This window comes from Solanum verrucosum, unplaced genomic scaffold (assembly GCF_900185275.1).
Source record: "Solanum verrucosum unplaced genomic scaffold, falcon-dt-bn FXZP01000268.1, whole genome shotgun sequence".
Classification (NCBI taxonomy): Eukaryota; Viridiplantae; Streptophyta; class Magnoliopsida; order Solanales; family Solanaceae; genus Solanum; species Solanum verrucosum.
Genome location: NW_026019957.1, coordinates 3,106,021 through 3,121,107, shown reverse-complemented (window position 1 = coordinate 3,121,107; position 15,087 = coordinate 3,106,021). Strand labels below are relative to the sequence as shown.

The following is a 15,087-nucleotide window of genomic DNA, read 5'->3' as shown; positions in this document are numbered from 1 at the left end:
GATACCATCTTGATCATTACCGGTGATAACAATATCATCAACGTAAACAACCAAATAGATACATCGACTTGGTGCAGAATGCCGATAAAACACAGAGTGATCAGCTCCACTACGAGTCATGCCAAACTCCTGAATTACTGTGCTGAACTTCCCGAACCAAGCTCGAGGAGACTGTTTTAGACCATAGAGTGACCTGCGCAATCGACATACAAGGCTACTAGACTCCCCCTGAGCAACAAAACCAGGTGGTTGCTCCATATAGACTTCTTCCTCAAGATCACCATGCAGAAAAGCATTCTTAATGTCCAACTGATGAAGAGGCCAATGACGAACGGCAGCCATAGATAGAAAAAGACGAACAGATGCAATTTTAGCCACAGGAGCGAAAGTGTCACTATAATCTAGCCCAAATATCTGAGTATACCCTTTGGCAACAAGGCGAGCCTTAAGTCGATCAACCTGACCGTCTGGACCAATTTTGACTGCATAAACCCAACGACAACCAACAGTAGATTTACCTGCAGGAAGGGAGACAAGCTCCCAAGTACCACTCTTATGTAAAGCAGACATCTCATCAACCATAGCCTGCCTCCATCCAGAATGAGAAAGTGCTTCACCTGTAGTCTTAGGAATGGAAATAGAGGACAAAGACGACACAAATGCATAATGGGGTGATGATAGACGATGATAACTTAAGAAGGTATAATGTGGGTTAGTATTTCGAGTGGATCGTATACCTTTTTGAAGTGCAAGCGGTTGGCTAGGAGGAGGCAAGTCCGCAGTAGGAGCAGGGTCTGGCGCATGACATGAATCATCTGGGACTAGGGTTGGACGTGGACGGCGATGATAAGTTAGTAGTGGTGGCACTACAACTGGAGATGTAGAAGTAACCGTAGATTCCACAAAGGTTGGCACAGGTAAAACCTGAGGTATGGGTAAGACCATAGAGACATCAGGATGATCAGAAGATGTATAGTAAGGCTGAGACTCAAAAAATGTAACATCAGCAGACATAAGGTATCGATGAAGATCATGTGAATAACAACGATACCCTTTTTGGACTCGAGAGTAACCAAGAAAGACACATTTGAGGGCACGAGGAGCTAATTTATCTTTTCCTGGGGCTAAGTTATGAACGAAGCATGTGCTCCCAAAGACACGAGGAGGGATAGGATAGAGATGTGACTGAGGAAACAGTATGGAATGGGGAACCTGATTCTGAATAGAAGAAGAGGGCATTCTATTTATCAAATAACAAGACGTAAGAACTGCATCTCCCCAAAAACGCAATGGAACATTGGATTCAAGGAGAAGAGTACGAGCGGTCTCAATAAGATGCCGATTTTTTCTTTCAGCTACACCATTTTGTTGAGGGGTGTATGGACAAGTAGTCTGGTGAATAATGCCTTGGTGAGTCATAAACTCCCGAAATTGGGAGGATAAGTATTCTAAGGCATTATCACTACGAAAAGTACGAATAGAAACACCAAACTGATTTTGTATTTCAGCAAAGAAACTTTTGAAAATAGAAAATAACTCAGAACGATCTTTCATTAAGAAAACCCAAGTACATTTTGAATAATCATCAATGAAACTAACAAAATAACGAAATCCTAAGGTGGAACTGACTCTACTAGGACCCCAAATATCAGAATGAACTAATGAAAAAATAGACTCTGAACGACCCTCAGTACTACGAGAAAACGTAGCACGAGTGTGTTTCCCAAGTTGACACGACTCACAATCTAATGTGGATAAACTAGACAAACTAGGCACCATCTTTTGCAGTTTGGATAGACTCGGATGTCCCAAACGTTTGTGAATTAAATCTGGGGAATCTGTAATGGAGCATGCTGCTAAGGAATTTGAAGAGGTAAGATAGTAAAGGCCTTGTGATTCATGTCCTGTTCCAATCATCTGTCCCGTACTGCGGTCCTGCATGAGAAAAAAATCATCGAAAAAAGTTATGCTACAATGTAGGGCTTTCGTCAAACGACTAACAGATGCTAGATTAAAAGGAGAACCAGGGACATAAAGAACAGAGTCTAGGGTGACAGAAGATAGGGGTTTGGCTTTTCCAACCCCTTTTGGTTTGGTTTGGATCCCATTGGCTAAAGTAATAGCTGGAAGAGATTGTGAATAAACAATATCGGATAAAAGTGATTTATTACCAGAGATATGATCAGAAGCCCCAGAGTCCATGACCCATGTTCCAAGAGTACTAGATTGCGACACACAAGCAAAAGAATTACCCGCAACAGAGACATCAGGTTGTGCAACCGAAACTACTTGTGGAGACGTTTGCTTATTTCCTCGATTTCGAAGGAACTCATTATATTCCTTTAGAACAATAGGATCATAACTGGGTGGTGGACCATGCAAAATATAACATATATCACGAGTGTGTCCAGGCTTATGACAATGACTACACTTGGATCGAGGTTTCCCAAAACGCCCTCCTCCTCGCCGATTCTCCATAGATTGATATGTACGCTTTTCAAAGGTTTGAGATGCAAGAATAGATGAGTCAACAGTGGGTGATGAAACTACCTTGTGACTGGGAGGTGCCGCAAGACGAAGGAGACGAGAGAATAATTCATCGATTGTAGGAACTGTAGGGCTAGCTAAAATCTGATCACGTACAGAATCATGATCAGGAGGAAGTCCAGCAAGAGTAAGAACTAGAAACAATGTTTGTCTGTGTTCTTGTTGTTTTTCCACATTCGTAGTAACTGGCATTAATGTGTCAAATTCCTCCATGACTGCCTGTACCTGTCCTAAGTAAGTAGACATATCGGATTCTTGTTTCTTTAAGTTGGTCAATCGAGATATCACATCATAGAATCGAGATATGTCATTAGTGTATAAAGCACGAGCCTTTTCCCAAACTGTATAACACGTCTGGAATGGGCGAAACAAGGGCATCAACTTGAAATCAATAGAACGCCATAGGAGACTACATAATTGAGCATCTACTTTCTCCCATTGTGCTTTGGCTTTTGCATCTTCCTCACTAGTTTTTGCCTTTACATCTACCTCATAAGCCTTGTTCGTTAAGTGATCTTGGACACCTTGACCCTTGCACCACAACTCAACCGAGGAAGCCCAAGATAAATAGTTTGAACTTCCCAATAAAAGTTCTGAAGTGATTATAGGGCTAGAACTTCCAATCCCCATATTTTTGGAACCAAAAACATCACACCCAAAAGACATTATGCTAAATTTGTCTCGGAAAATTCAAATCTCGAAGAAAAGTCGCCGGAAACTGCCTGGAAATAGCTGGAACTCTAATTCCGGCGATCGGATCTGGTCAAAAACAGTATGGGCCTGGTCGGATTGGCTGGACAACCCCAACTGTCAAAAAAATCTCAAAAAAATATGATCAGAAAAGCCCTCAGGGGCCGGCGCGTGAGACAGATCTCGCCGGAAACTGCCACCTCCGATAGGCGCGTGAGAGCGCGTGGGGTGGTGTTTTCCGGTGGTTTTGGCTGGGGTTTGGTCGCGGGGGCTTTCCGAGCCTCGTGGTGGTGTTGGTTTTCGCACAACACCCACAGAAAGAAAAAAGTATAACAAAATCAGACCCAACAGTCACCGGAAATTGACATAGACATACGGTGACTTGTTTGTTCTCACCAATGCTCTGATACCATGTGAGAAATATATACGAAAAATATTATTGAATTGTGTATCTAAATAGTTACATTGAGACCCTATTTATAGACACTACATTGGAATCTTTTTCCAACTAGGATTCCTATTCTTATTCCTATTCCTATTCCTATTCTTATTTCTATTCTAAGTAGGAAATACTTATTTCTATTCTAACACAAACAAAGTTCTTAACTTTTTGCAATCAATTTCAGGCAAACATAGAAACAAACAGCTAATGAACCCCCATCCCACCCCCTCCAGCCAGAGCTAGAGTCCCGCAATGGGATTCAAATCACCTTCCTCAAAATATTACAACATATATACACTGTCAAAATCATTTTTTATATATAATAGATGTTGAACCACCTTGAATTCTTATTATATTTAGGTCTTTATATTTTGAATCCCCTTAGTGCAAATACTGGTTCTGCCACTCCCTCAATCGCCAAGACGACTACGACCACAATAACATACTCAGTAAAGTCCCTCGAGTGAGTTCTAGGAGGGTAAAGACCCACCCAAGAATTGTTAATGTCTTTCAGAATTAGAATAACTAGTCACACTCTATGTCTACCTACAATAGCCAGATTCTTCGAAACCCTTCTTAGAGAAAAAGTGAAAAAGGAGACAAGAATTCAACTTTAGTTTACTTACAACAAAATTAATATCATAAAAAACCAAACTTTAAAAGAAAATTAAGAACCTCTGCAGTTCTTGGTACTTCATCACAGAAGATTTCGCACTTGATGTCACCTAGATTTGTATGAAGTGTCACTGACTGCAAAAACACCAAACATTTGCTAAATTTATCAATTTCAATAACAATAATAAAACACAAAAAAAATATCGCATAAAACCTGAAAAACACACCATGTTTTGCTGCTTGTATATTCAGATTACTGGAGCTGACAGAGAGCTGTTCTCTGCTTTAATAGAAAGAAAAAAAAAAAGAAAAAAAAAAGAGCAAATTTTGACCCGAAACTTTGACCCGACCCGTTTTCTCAATAAGTTTCGGGTTTCTCTTTTACCCTTTCACCCAATCCTATATAAAAATCCTAATAACCTAAAATAGAGTAAAAATAAAAAGTTGCCGCCTCTGCACAATTACCTCTTCCCGCGTTTTTTCTTCTTCTTCTCCAACTATCAATGGGGGACAAGATAACAATAGCAGTTGATTGTTCCGGTGAATGGGTTGAGTCTAATTATCGTTACATTTGGCGTTGGAAAAACAAAGAAACGGCACATACAGTAGCGATGTATGTGGATCGAGATGTCATAGATGAAGATTTTGTAAGTAAAATCATTTCCTGCTGTAAACTAAATTGTGAACCGAAAGATCTTGTTATCAGCTTGATGTATCGTTGCTTTGAAGACCAACAAGCGCTTCCTTTTAGGAGAAGTGATCAAATGAAATTTGCGTACTTATTTGGAACATGGAGATGGAGCAGTTTTAAGGGTATATATAGGTGAAAGATGGATCGAGAATCGTCAAGATCACGATGAATGTGATTGGGTGAATATGGATATTTCAGACAAAGAAAGTGCATGTGAAGTGTATTCTTCTTCTAATTCTATTTCTACTTCTGAAATTGTCACTTATATTATATTGAAAACTGCGTATAATCAGAGCGGCTCTACAGTTTTGAAAAAAATGCAATTGCATTAGGCCTAAAAATTTGAGGGGCCTCATTTTTTTAAAAAAAAAATAATAGGTTGTAAGTATTTTTTTTAAAAAATAATAGGTTATAAGTATTTTTTTTTAAAAATATCTAGTATTACTTGTAGAAAATAAAAACTTTTCATAAAAGAGCAAAGAAGTAATAGAAGTTCGACAAATTATGAATACCAAAGATTAAATAATTGACTATAATAAACTTCATAAAAAATATATATTTGAATTTAAAGCCTCCATTCGAATTTGGCTTTAGACTACCGATTTATTAAAGCAGCCCCTGTGTATAATCATGTTCAAGATGATGAAACAGATTTGACGGGAAGAGGAGGAGCTAAGAAGAGACGAAAAGAAATTGGAGAATCATTTCCAACAAGAAAAAATAAGTGTTCTGTATGCAATGAGGTTGGCCACTATAGAACAACATGCTCGAAGCAATGCTCCATACTAATAGATTTAATATCTTAAATATCGTAACTATTGTTTGTAATTTGTCAACTTTTTAAATTTCTATGCAATGTAGATTTTGAACAATCTTTCTTATTAAATATGAAATCGCATGTGTAATTGTTGTTTTATTTTAGTTCTCTCAGCAACTATTGTACTTGGAGAAATTTTTAGCAAGTTATTGAATTTGTTGCAGCAACTAAAATACTTATCGTCATTGTTAAAAATAAATTATTATCTTTAATCATTCTTTTAATATATTTTTTAAAATATTTTAAATTTTGATTTATTTATCGTAGTTTTAAATATTTATATTTTATTTTTAAATAAAAAATTGAAGTTAGTATATCTAATTACGATCAAAATTTCAATCGTTAAACTTAGAAGAAGAAGAAAAAAGTAAAGTTGAGAGTTGAGGCGTCTCAAAATCAATTTTTTGGCTTTTAAGTTTTAAAGGATGTTTAGCAAAGTGCAAATATAATCATTTTAGGACCCTAGTTTAAAAATAACCAAAATTTGGATGATATTTAAAGTTTAATCAGTTCATAAGTAATGAGTTTTTAAGTATCGATAATATATAGGAAAACAATATATACCGAAAGTTTGAATATAAAGTATTATGTAAATTTGTATTATCTTTCGAAAACTCTTGTTTTAATCTGAGATTCTTCTAAAGTAATCTGATTTTTAATACTTTTATTTAATTTTTTTCTCGAATAAAATGTCCGTTCATATTTCAAAAACTTAAATTTATCAAATTTCAAGAGATTGAGCAATTACTTGACGGTGTTCAAAACGGTCAAATACAAAATTATATGATTTGTCCTCGTTAACATAAACCTACTCCACTGGCACTAGCCTAACGCTTGCTTACTTGTCTCTATAAAATCTAGGGCTAACCCATCGGTGACCCCCTAAATTTGGCACGATTTTTCACTTAGACACCTTAACTAGGCTTTGTTCATTTTAGACACCTCATGTCACGCCCAACTGTGTCAATTTGACACTTTTTGCTGAGATGGCATAGCAAGTGTGATACACTCACTAGACGCGCGTGAGAGCCTCATTTTACCAAATTTTAACTTTTTTTTCTTCTTCTTCTTCCCCATTTTTTGGCTACCATTTTCCAAGCTTAAACTCTTTCCATGGTGAAATACATTTGACGATGTCACAAACAAAAAGTGAATTCTAGCGCCCATAAATTTTAAGCTTAAATACTTTCACTTATTTTTTGTCACTTAAATACTTGCGCGTGAAAAACCTTTTTAGTTGACTTTTAAAGTTTTTTCTCTTCTTCTTTCCCATTTTCAGCCACCATTTCTGAAACTTAAACATCCAACTATGGTGAATCAAAACAGATACCATAAACAATTGAAAAATGATAGAAATTGTTTTAGAAATTTAGAAATGTAACCATTTTAAGATTTACTTAGTAAATTAATTTATGAGAATCTTTTCCAAAAGGATTGAATATTTACATAGAACTAATTTTTATTTTTATTTTTGTGAATCTGCTAATTAGGGGAAAAAAGAAACAAAAAGATATTTTAAAAAAACACTAATAAAGGAGCAGTGTGTAGGTTGGCATGTTTCTCATATGTTTTTGCAAGTATTTGGAGAAGAAAATCGCCTTGGGAGGCGGGAGAACGGGGGTGTGTGCAGATATTTCTGGAAAATGGGTGGGGGATATTTTTGCAAATGGACTGGGGTGTTGGAGAAGAAGAAGACTGTGGGGGTGGGTGAGGGAATTTTATTGGCTAAATTTTTTTTAAAAAATTATTTGGGCAAAAATCCATATGTCATTGATTTATTGGTTACTTTTTATTTTTACTCAAAATTTATTGTTTAAGAATTGTTTTTGACACAAATGACAAATGTCATCATTTAATTTGTCACTTTACACGTCATCGCGAGTGTAACACACACACTTCATATATTTTTGTTGATTGGAAAAAAAGTGTCAAAATAATATAGCGATACCGTACATAAAGTGTCTAAAATAAACATCGTCCAGTTGAGGTGTCTAACTGAAACTTCGTGCCAAATTCAAGGGACCACCGATGGGTTAGGCCTAAAATCTATGTAATCTTAAACAGATAGAGTATCCAAATGACCTTATTTGTATCCAAAATCACGAAATTGCCACTAAATTACTCCCTTTAACTGCCATAACAGAACAGACTATCAGCTAAAAACTTTCTGAAATGAACAAGTCAATCCCCGTTTTGTCCTTACATGTAATTATAATCCTATCCATACCCTTTTTCGTCTTTTCACTCCGAACCGGACTACCACGCCTTTCCGACCCATGCAATCGGCCGCCGGCGGATCTCCGATCACTCCAAACCGATCAAACTACGGTACTAATCAACGGCTACTCCGAACACCGGATTCCACTTCTCCACTCAATCGCCGCCACTTACGCCGCCGCATCCTCCGTAGCCGCTGTCATCATCCTCTGGAGCAACCCTTCAACTCCGCCACAAATCCTCTCAGATCTCTCCCAAAACCTCTCCCTCTCCTCCTCCTCCACCACACCAATCACTATCCACCGTCAACCTTCCTCTAGCCTCAACCTCCGTTTCCACCCTCACACATCCATCACCACCCGATCCGTCCTCATCTGCGACGACGATATCGAACCGGACACAAACTCAATAAACTTCGCTTTCAACATCTGGAAATCCAACCCAGATCGCTTAATCGGATTTTTCGTCAGATCTCATAATTATGACTTAACACATAAATCCTGGATCTACACAATGGAAACCCAGAAATACTCAATCATGTTAACAAAATTCATGATCTTAAACTTCCATTACCTCCATCAATACACATGCAACAAAGAATACTCGAAACTGAAACTCATAGTAGACGAAAAGAACAACTGTGAAGACATATTGATGAACTTTGTGATAGCGGAGCAAGTGAAAAAGGGTCCGATATTGGTGGGTGCGAAGAAAGTGAGGGATTGGGGAGATGCAAGGAATGAAGGTGAAGGTGAAGGTATGAAGGAAAGGGAAGTGGGTTTGAGTAGTAGAAAAGGAGAGCATAGGAAGAGAAGAGGAGAGTGTATTGGTGAGTTTCATAGGTTATTGGAGAAGATGCCATTGAAGTATAGCTATGGAAAAGTGATGGAAGCCATTGGAGAACAAGGTTTATGTGAAAAAGGTGGTAAGTTGGTGTATTGTGATAAACAAATTTTTAGATGAAATTATGAGAATTTTCCAATTTTTATTTTATTTTATATGTTTTTTTCTTCCAATAATATATAATTCTAAAAAAAAAAAAAGTTGTGTGAAAAACTAAATTTAGAGAAGAAACCATATCATAGAAAAATATATAAGTAAAGAAGATATACTAACAAATAATAGGAGATATATTACATAATACTCCTTATTTTAAAAAGACAGTAATAATAACAAAATAATGTGATAATACACAGTACAAGAAATAATATGTAATAGAAATTGAAAGACAAATACTAGAATAGTGCAAATACTATTAGTATGAAAGAAGAAATATGTTTGGTGCATCAAATTACCACCAAGCTTATTATGTGGGAAAGTGAAACGATGCATTACTATCTACTAATGTGCTACTTTAGTCTCATCCAGCGATAAACACTTTACTTATGCGATAGTCAAATGAGCATTATATTGAGTCATTGAAAATTGAAGTGAGGGAATTGGCTATTTCCCCAATAGAAGAGAAGAGTGACCTAATCACTTAGGAAGAATCTTCTTATTCAAGGTCATGTCTTCGATAAGCTAAATATGTGTCATAACTTGTATAATCACATGTATCTTGTGTCTAAATCACATGTCCCCAATAGAAGAGAAGAGTGACCTAACCACTTTATTTGAACATCAATGTTTGGTTATAAAATTTTCAACTTGAACTTGAATTTATTAAACTTCGAAAACAACTTATAACTTGTTTCGATGTCCAGTAAAGTGTTCCCTAACAAAATCAATTTGTATCCAAAGAGACTTAAACTTGAGACTTCTAGTTAAGGATGAAAGAGTACTTACCCCTACACCAATCCTTATCGGTACTTCATATATTTTCGGGTACATTGAAATGACGAAAAGAAAATTTGAAGCCTTTCAAAAGCGACACCACTTGGATACAAATTTTCCCTTATTATAAATAAATTTATGTAGGCAAGGAAATTGCATATTGATTCAATCCATTCTTAAATCACATATGTATTTGCTTTAGTTAGAGCACAAATACCACCCGAAGATTGTGATGGAATGGATAGTATCTCTTTATTCGTAATTAGATGTTTTGGGTTCGTCCAAGACATAAAGAAAAATTATAATTAAAAGTGTTCCACCTTTAATAGGTCATGGTACACAACACGAATTCAGATTCATAAGGGACCCAATATGGGTACGGGATATTGGGAGGGAACAAAAAAAAGAGTTAGAGCACAAGCATAATAGATGCTACTCTTTTTTGGAAAATACTATCTACAAATGGTCCTATGAATAACATAAGATGAAAAATAATCACTCCTATGCAACCAAAGGGTAAAAAAGCATTGCAGCAATATTCTGCAGTGCAAACTGAACATATCCATGTTACTGAGCTCAATTGCCCTCTCTAATTTATTAGTATTTTCTTTTGGTGGATGAAGAGGGGAGGTGGCTTAGGCTTTGTTGCTTTATTAACAATATTTCCGCCAGCAACAATCACCAGGTAACACTGTCCACCAAGACTAGAACATATGAGAAAAAATCACCTACTGTTTTTGTCTCCGCTATCAACTACAGCTATATCAAGGTTTGGACTTGTTCTCTTCCTGTGCATAGAAGGATTCATAAGTTGCCACTCTGGTTTTTGATTCAGGTAGCTCCATTTCTTCACTGAATCCCATTGTCATTTTCAAGAAGTCTCCCTTGTGCAACACTTTCCATTCCTACAAAGCATTTCCATAGGCCAACAGAAAAAATTAAGGACTTGCTTTTACAGAACATTAGTTAAGAGGAAGCAACTTTGACTCTCTATAATTCTCTCTCGAGCACATAATCTAAAGAAGAAGAATAAAGACTATACATCTGGGGTATTTAAAAGTTTATCTCTATTAAACCACAAGAAATGGATTTAATTGTTAAATGTGAAGACAAGATATCAATTTAAGTTGGCCTAAACTTTGGCAATAGACTCCTATGTCTTTGGAGTTCAATGGAGAAGCTTTTCAAAGGTTTGATAGTCAGCCTTTAAATCTCTCAAGATTTTTCAGATTTTGTTATACCCAAAATCCCAAGAACTCAAATTTTCTCAACATTGTCCGTTGAACAGCAGTACTCTAGCATATTGTCCCCTAGTTTCCTTTTTGGTTGATCCGATGCACCAGAGCCTCCTTGGGAGGTATCAGGAAGGATTTCAAATGGAATAATATCAACTCATGCACTCTTGCCATTTCGAGGAAGCAAGTTCATTGAGTAGAAATGTAGAATGAAAAGAAAAGCAAGAAAGAGGAACTTTTACCAAAATGGCTCAAAGAGCATAAAAAGGTAAGAGATTGCACATACCTAACAAGTCCTAAATTATATATGATTACGTTGTAGGTTTTGTTTCTACAGTAAACAAGGACTTTATATGTTGGTAACTTATGACACAGCCACAACAAAACTCTATTGGAACCACTTGGGGAAGGAATGACAAGAGGCAAAAGATTCCTGTTTTTGAATTCATACATTGATCTTCCACAATTTTGTTCTAGATCTCACACTATCCTTTTATATGCAGATGCAGAGACACGTTCAGTTCCTGGTCTACTCACAGGCAGAGATATGTAGATTATATGCTTGTAAATTTTTTACCAAATCCCACCACCTACTTTGGGTTTAAGATCAGGCAACCAAAAAAGTAGATATAAACCTTGCAACATAATGCATTTTCTAAATGCACAGTCCAATCAAAATGAAAAGAAACGAAGACGGGACAGGAAAAAAAGTATATCCCTTCTTCATATATTAGTACAACAAGCAACGAAGAGAGAGGCAGATATGAGCTCACAAATTTACCTCAAAGTCCCATTCCCCATGTAAATCTGGATCCCTCTTGTTAACCCAAACATATGTTTCAGCCTGCAATGTCTTGGAACTATCCTGTAAAACGAAGACATACTTTATAAAAACTGAATAAAATTGCAAAACTGAAAATAAGTTGAACTATCACACTAAGTTCATGCCACAATCAAACAAACTGGAGTGATCCCAAATAAATCACTGTAGATTTTAGTAAAGGTGTGGGGGGGGGGGGAGCAAAACATAAATTGATGATGCACTAACATTAGAATCTTTAAAATACGAGGGTTTTCCATGAAAGTTATAGTCCTTCATGGTCATCATTAATTCATTACAAACCTGCCCTGAAACCCCTAATCTACAATGAACTAGAATTTTCATTTTGTCAATCTGAAACTAAACTCTAAACCTATGAGGAAACAATGGTATAAAAGCTCAAAAATTAAATAGAAAAGCATTATATAGGACACGTGGGAGTAAATGCAAGTACTCTAGCAAGAACAGAATTCACTACGTGGTATCTTTTTTAGTAATTTATCATTTGCCTCAATAAGTCCACAGAAGTAATTATCTCCCACGAATAGTTCAGTAGATCCAATAAATAGGAACATTTGAACTATCAAAAAAATCAACTCATGCTCCATATCGTGCTTGAGAGTTGAGCCATAAAAAAGAATACACATAAATGCCACATTTTTTAAGAACTTCAGTGAATCAATACCATCAGGGAAACATCAACAGTCGTCCTTTATTACTCAACGTCCTCAAATGCATCCAGGATATTCAATTCAGGAACAGTGATATCCAAAAGAACCTGCAATTTTGTTAGAACAAGCGTATTTAGAAGATCTGCAGGAGGGATAGATCCAAAATTTTCAGAAGGTCTCAATGACAAAGAACTGTATCAGTAATTTGTTCTCACTTCTTGTAGTTAATTATAAAGTATATGCAATGTGCCTGGACCTCAATCCATCCTTCCATTCACCATTGAAATCATCAAGCTAGAGTACATATAAGCTATCTTATGACTTACTAAGAGCAAGGGCTCAATGGTTAAGCATGTAATGCTTGTTGATTAGGTTATCATCACACGTATGGACAAAAATGATTAAACGAAAAGTTTAGAATTGATGTTTGCAGCCACGATGCTTGTAAATGCTCTACAATAACAAAGTAGGACGCTTCAAAAGACCTTCCTGTCAATGCTCTACAAAGAAAGATAAATACACAAAAAACGTAAAAAGGAAACTCTACAACAAAAGAAAATATTTAAAAGTTTAACAAACCTTCCCATTAACTCTTTTGTTCTCAACTGGTAGAATGGCAGGATAAACACGCCCTTTGATGCTAAACCTATGACTGCACCAAAATAACAGAATCAGCGGTCACCGCTAGCAAAATACTAGAAAAATATATCCCTCTATCACTTGGGGAAACAAGGCACACAACAACTAAACACAACTTGGCATTGCACACACGCAAAACAGGAAAAGAAATCCCATTACCGAGCATTTAGGTAACAGGTAAAAACACAACTTGAGAATGTATACAACCAAAATTAAAGCAAATCCATTACCAAACATCTCCTAAAGCTCCCATGTAGTCATTTTGGTACACATAAGATCCAGTATTTGTCAGGAATCTTTATTATTATTATTTTTTTTGATGGCAAGGAAACCCCAGCCGCTAACCTTTGGGTGCGCACAAGAATCTTTATTATTATGAGTCTTATCCTTTTGTTTAGTGTTTTATATGTCAATAGAAAACATAGAGAGCTCCAGTGTCTGAGAACTCTTGATTTGACTTAAAATTATAATTTATAGAGAAGTAAATTAAACAGCTCCAAATGGAGCTAGAATTTGATAGACTTGATATACACCATTTTAATATGGTTGTTGTAATGTTTGAAACTAAAATTTAAAAAGAAATAAAAAAAAAATTGTAATTCACTTCGTTCAACACTTTTCACTATTAGTTCTTATTTTTAACAAAGTATAAAAGATGTTAAAGTGGGTAAAATAATATATTTTGTTATCTTAATTAATCAATTTTTTTGACACATAATTTATTCTTGGGCCTAAGGCATATGCCTTATTTTACAAAGGCAAGAACCACAACTTCCCAATACCCATTAGATTTCCAATTTGTCTGCTTAAAAAATTGTGCCAATTCTCAATACCCATTAAAGAAAAAACGCATTTACCCTCATTTTCTACGTACAAATGGAACCATTGATGATTTTAATTAGAATAAAAAACTTACTAGTTGTGGAGGATAGCAGGATTAGAAGGAGGGACGCGTTTGAGAAGAGCACGAACAATGTCGTCAGCTAATAAGCTGCCATAGACGAACACATTGAAGACGGACTGAGGAGAAGACGCCATTAACAATTATCCAAAACGGAAAAAACTGCTTTTAAAATTTTATGTATAAATTATAGGAATCACATATTATAAGTACTAAATAACATCATATCCCTTTTAGTTTTCTATTTACCAAAAATCCCTTAAAAATGATGTTTGCGGGATATATAGCGCTGTGCACGAGATACATTAGGTTTGATACATTTCACATAGCGTTGTGCATGGAATACATTAGGTTTGATACATTCCACATAGCGGGATACATAGCGTTGTGCACGAGATACATGCGGGATAAATAACGTTGTGCACGGGATGCATAGCGTTTGATACATTCCACATAGTGGGATACATAGCGTTGTGCACGGGATACATGCGGGATACATAGGTAAAATAAGGGATTTTTGAAAATTTTGAAATAAGTAGGGATAAATGGATATTAAGGTAAGTAAAGGAGTGTAGTTAAGTAATTTGTCCAAATTTTTTTCCACTGCTAGTGGTTTCTTAAAAAACTCACGACCCGATTTGAATCCAAGATTTTTGATTTAGGACTCGACTCTTGATCCCGACTTAGACTTTTGACCATGAGATCCGACTCTCGACCCTTACTTGGGATCTGATTCTCTTGGTCACTCTTGATTCGGATTAGATCCTGCTTCGAAATCAAACTTTCAATTAACATTTGAATTTATATATCTAATTTTAATTATATAAATTAAAATTAAGAAATAGTTATTTTTAGATATTATTTTTTATATATATATTTGAAAGTTATTAAATTACACCATTATTTTGGAGTAAAAGATTTGTTATGATTACTTATATATTTAAATAAAAGAAAATAAATGTTTAATTGTGTGTATAAATAAATATCTTTTATATATAAAAATAAATTAAAAACAAATACGTAAAGATC

The 15,087-nt window shown here is 35.7% G+C and overlaps 4 protein-coding genes across 4 annotated transcripts in view; 1 reads left to right on the top strand and 3 right to left on the bottom strand.

Moving 5' to 3' along the window:
- LOC125814687 (peptidyl-prolyl cis-trans isomerase CYP18-1) overlaps positions 1 to 15,087 on the bottom strand; it is a 217,227-nt gene that overhangs the window by 8,118 nt on the left and 194,022 nt on the right. The window contains exon 2 of the mRNA XM_049494158.1: positions 4,355 to 4,430. Coding sequence (XP_049350115.1) covers positions 4,355 to 4,430 — 76 coding nt within the window. The remainder of the gene's footprint in view (positions 1 to 4,354; positions 4,431 to 15,087) is intronic.
- The window catches only part of LOC125814348 (uncharacterized), an 83,696-nt gene that overhangs the window by 20,411 nt on the left and 48,198 nt on the right, over positions 1 to 15,087 (bottom strand). The gene's annotated exons all lie outside the window — the stretch shown is intronic.
- Positions 7,975 to 8,985, top strand: LOC125814674 (glycosyltransferase family protein 64 C3-like). Its single transcript, XM_049494145.1, has one exon. It carries the CDS (start codon positions 7,975 to 7,977, stop codon positions 8,980 to 8,982), a length of 1,008 nt encoding a protein of 335 aa, XP_049350102.1. The 3' UTR covers positions 8,983 to 8,985.
- On the bottom strand, positions 10,354 to 14,217 carry LOC125814684 (AIG2-like protein D). The gene is given in 5 exon segments (XM_049494156.1): positions 10,354 to 10,697; positions 11,809 to 11,892; positions 12,533 to 12,625; positions 13,098 to 13,170; positions 14,074 to 14,217. Coding segments are annotated over 5 exon segments (513 nt in total). The 5' UTR covers positions 14,196 to 14,217; the 3' UTR covers positions 10,354 to 10,556.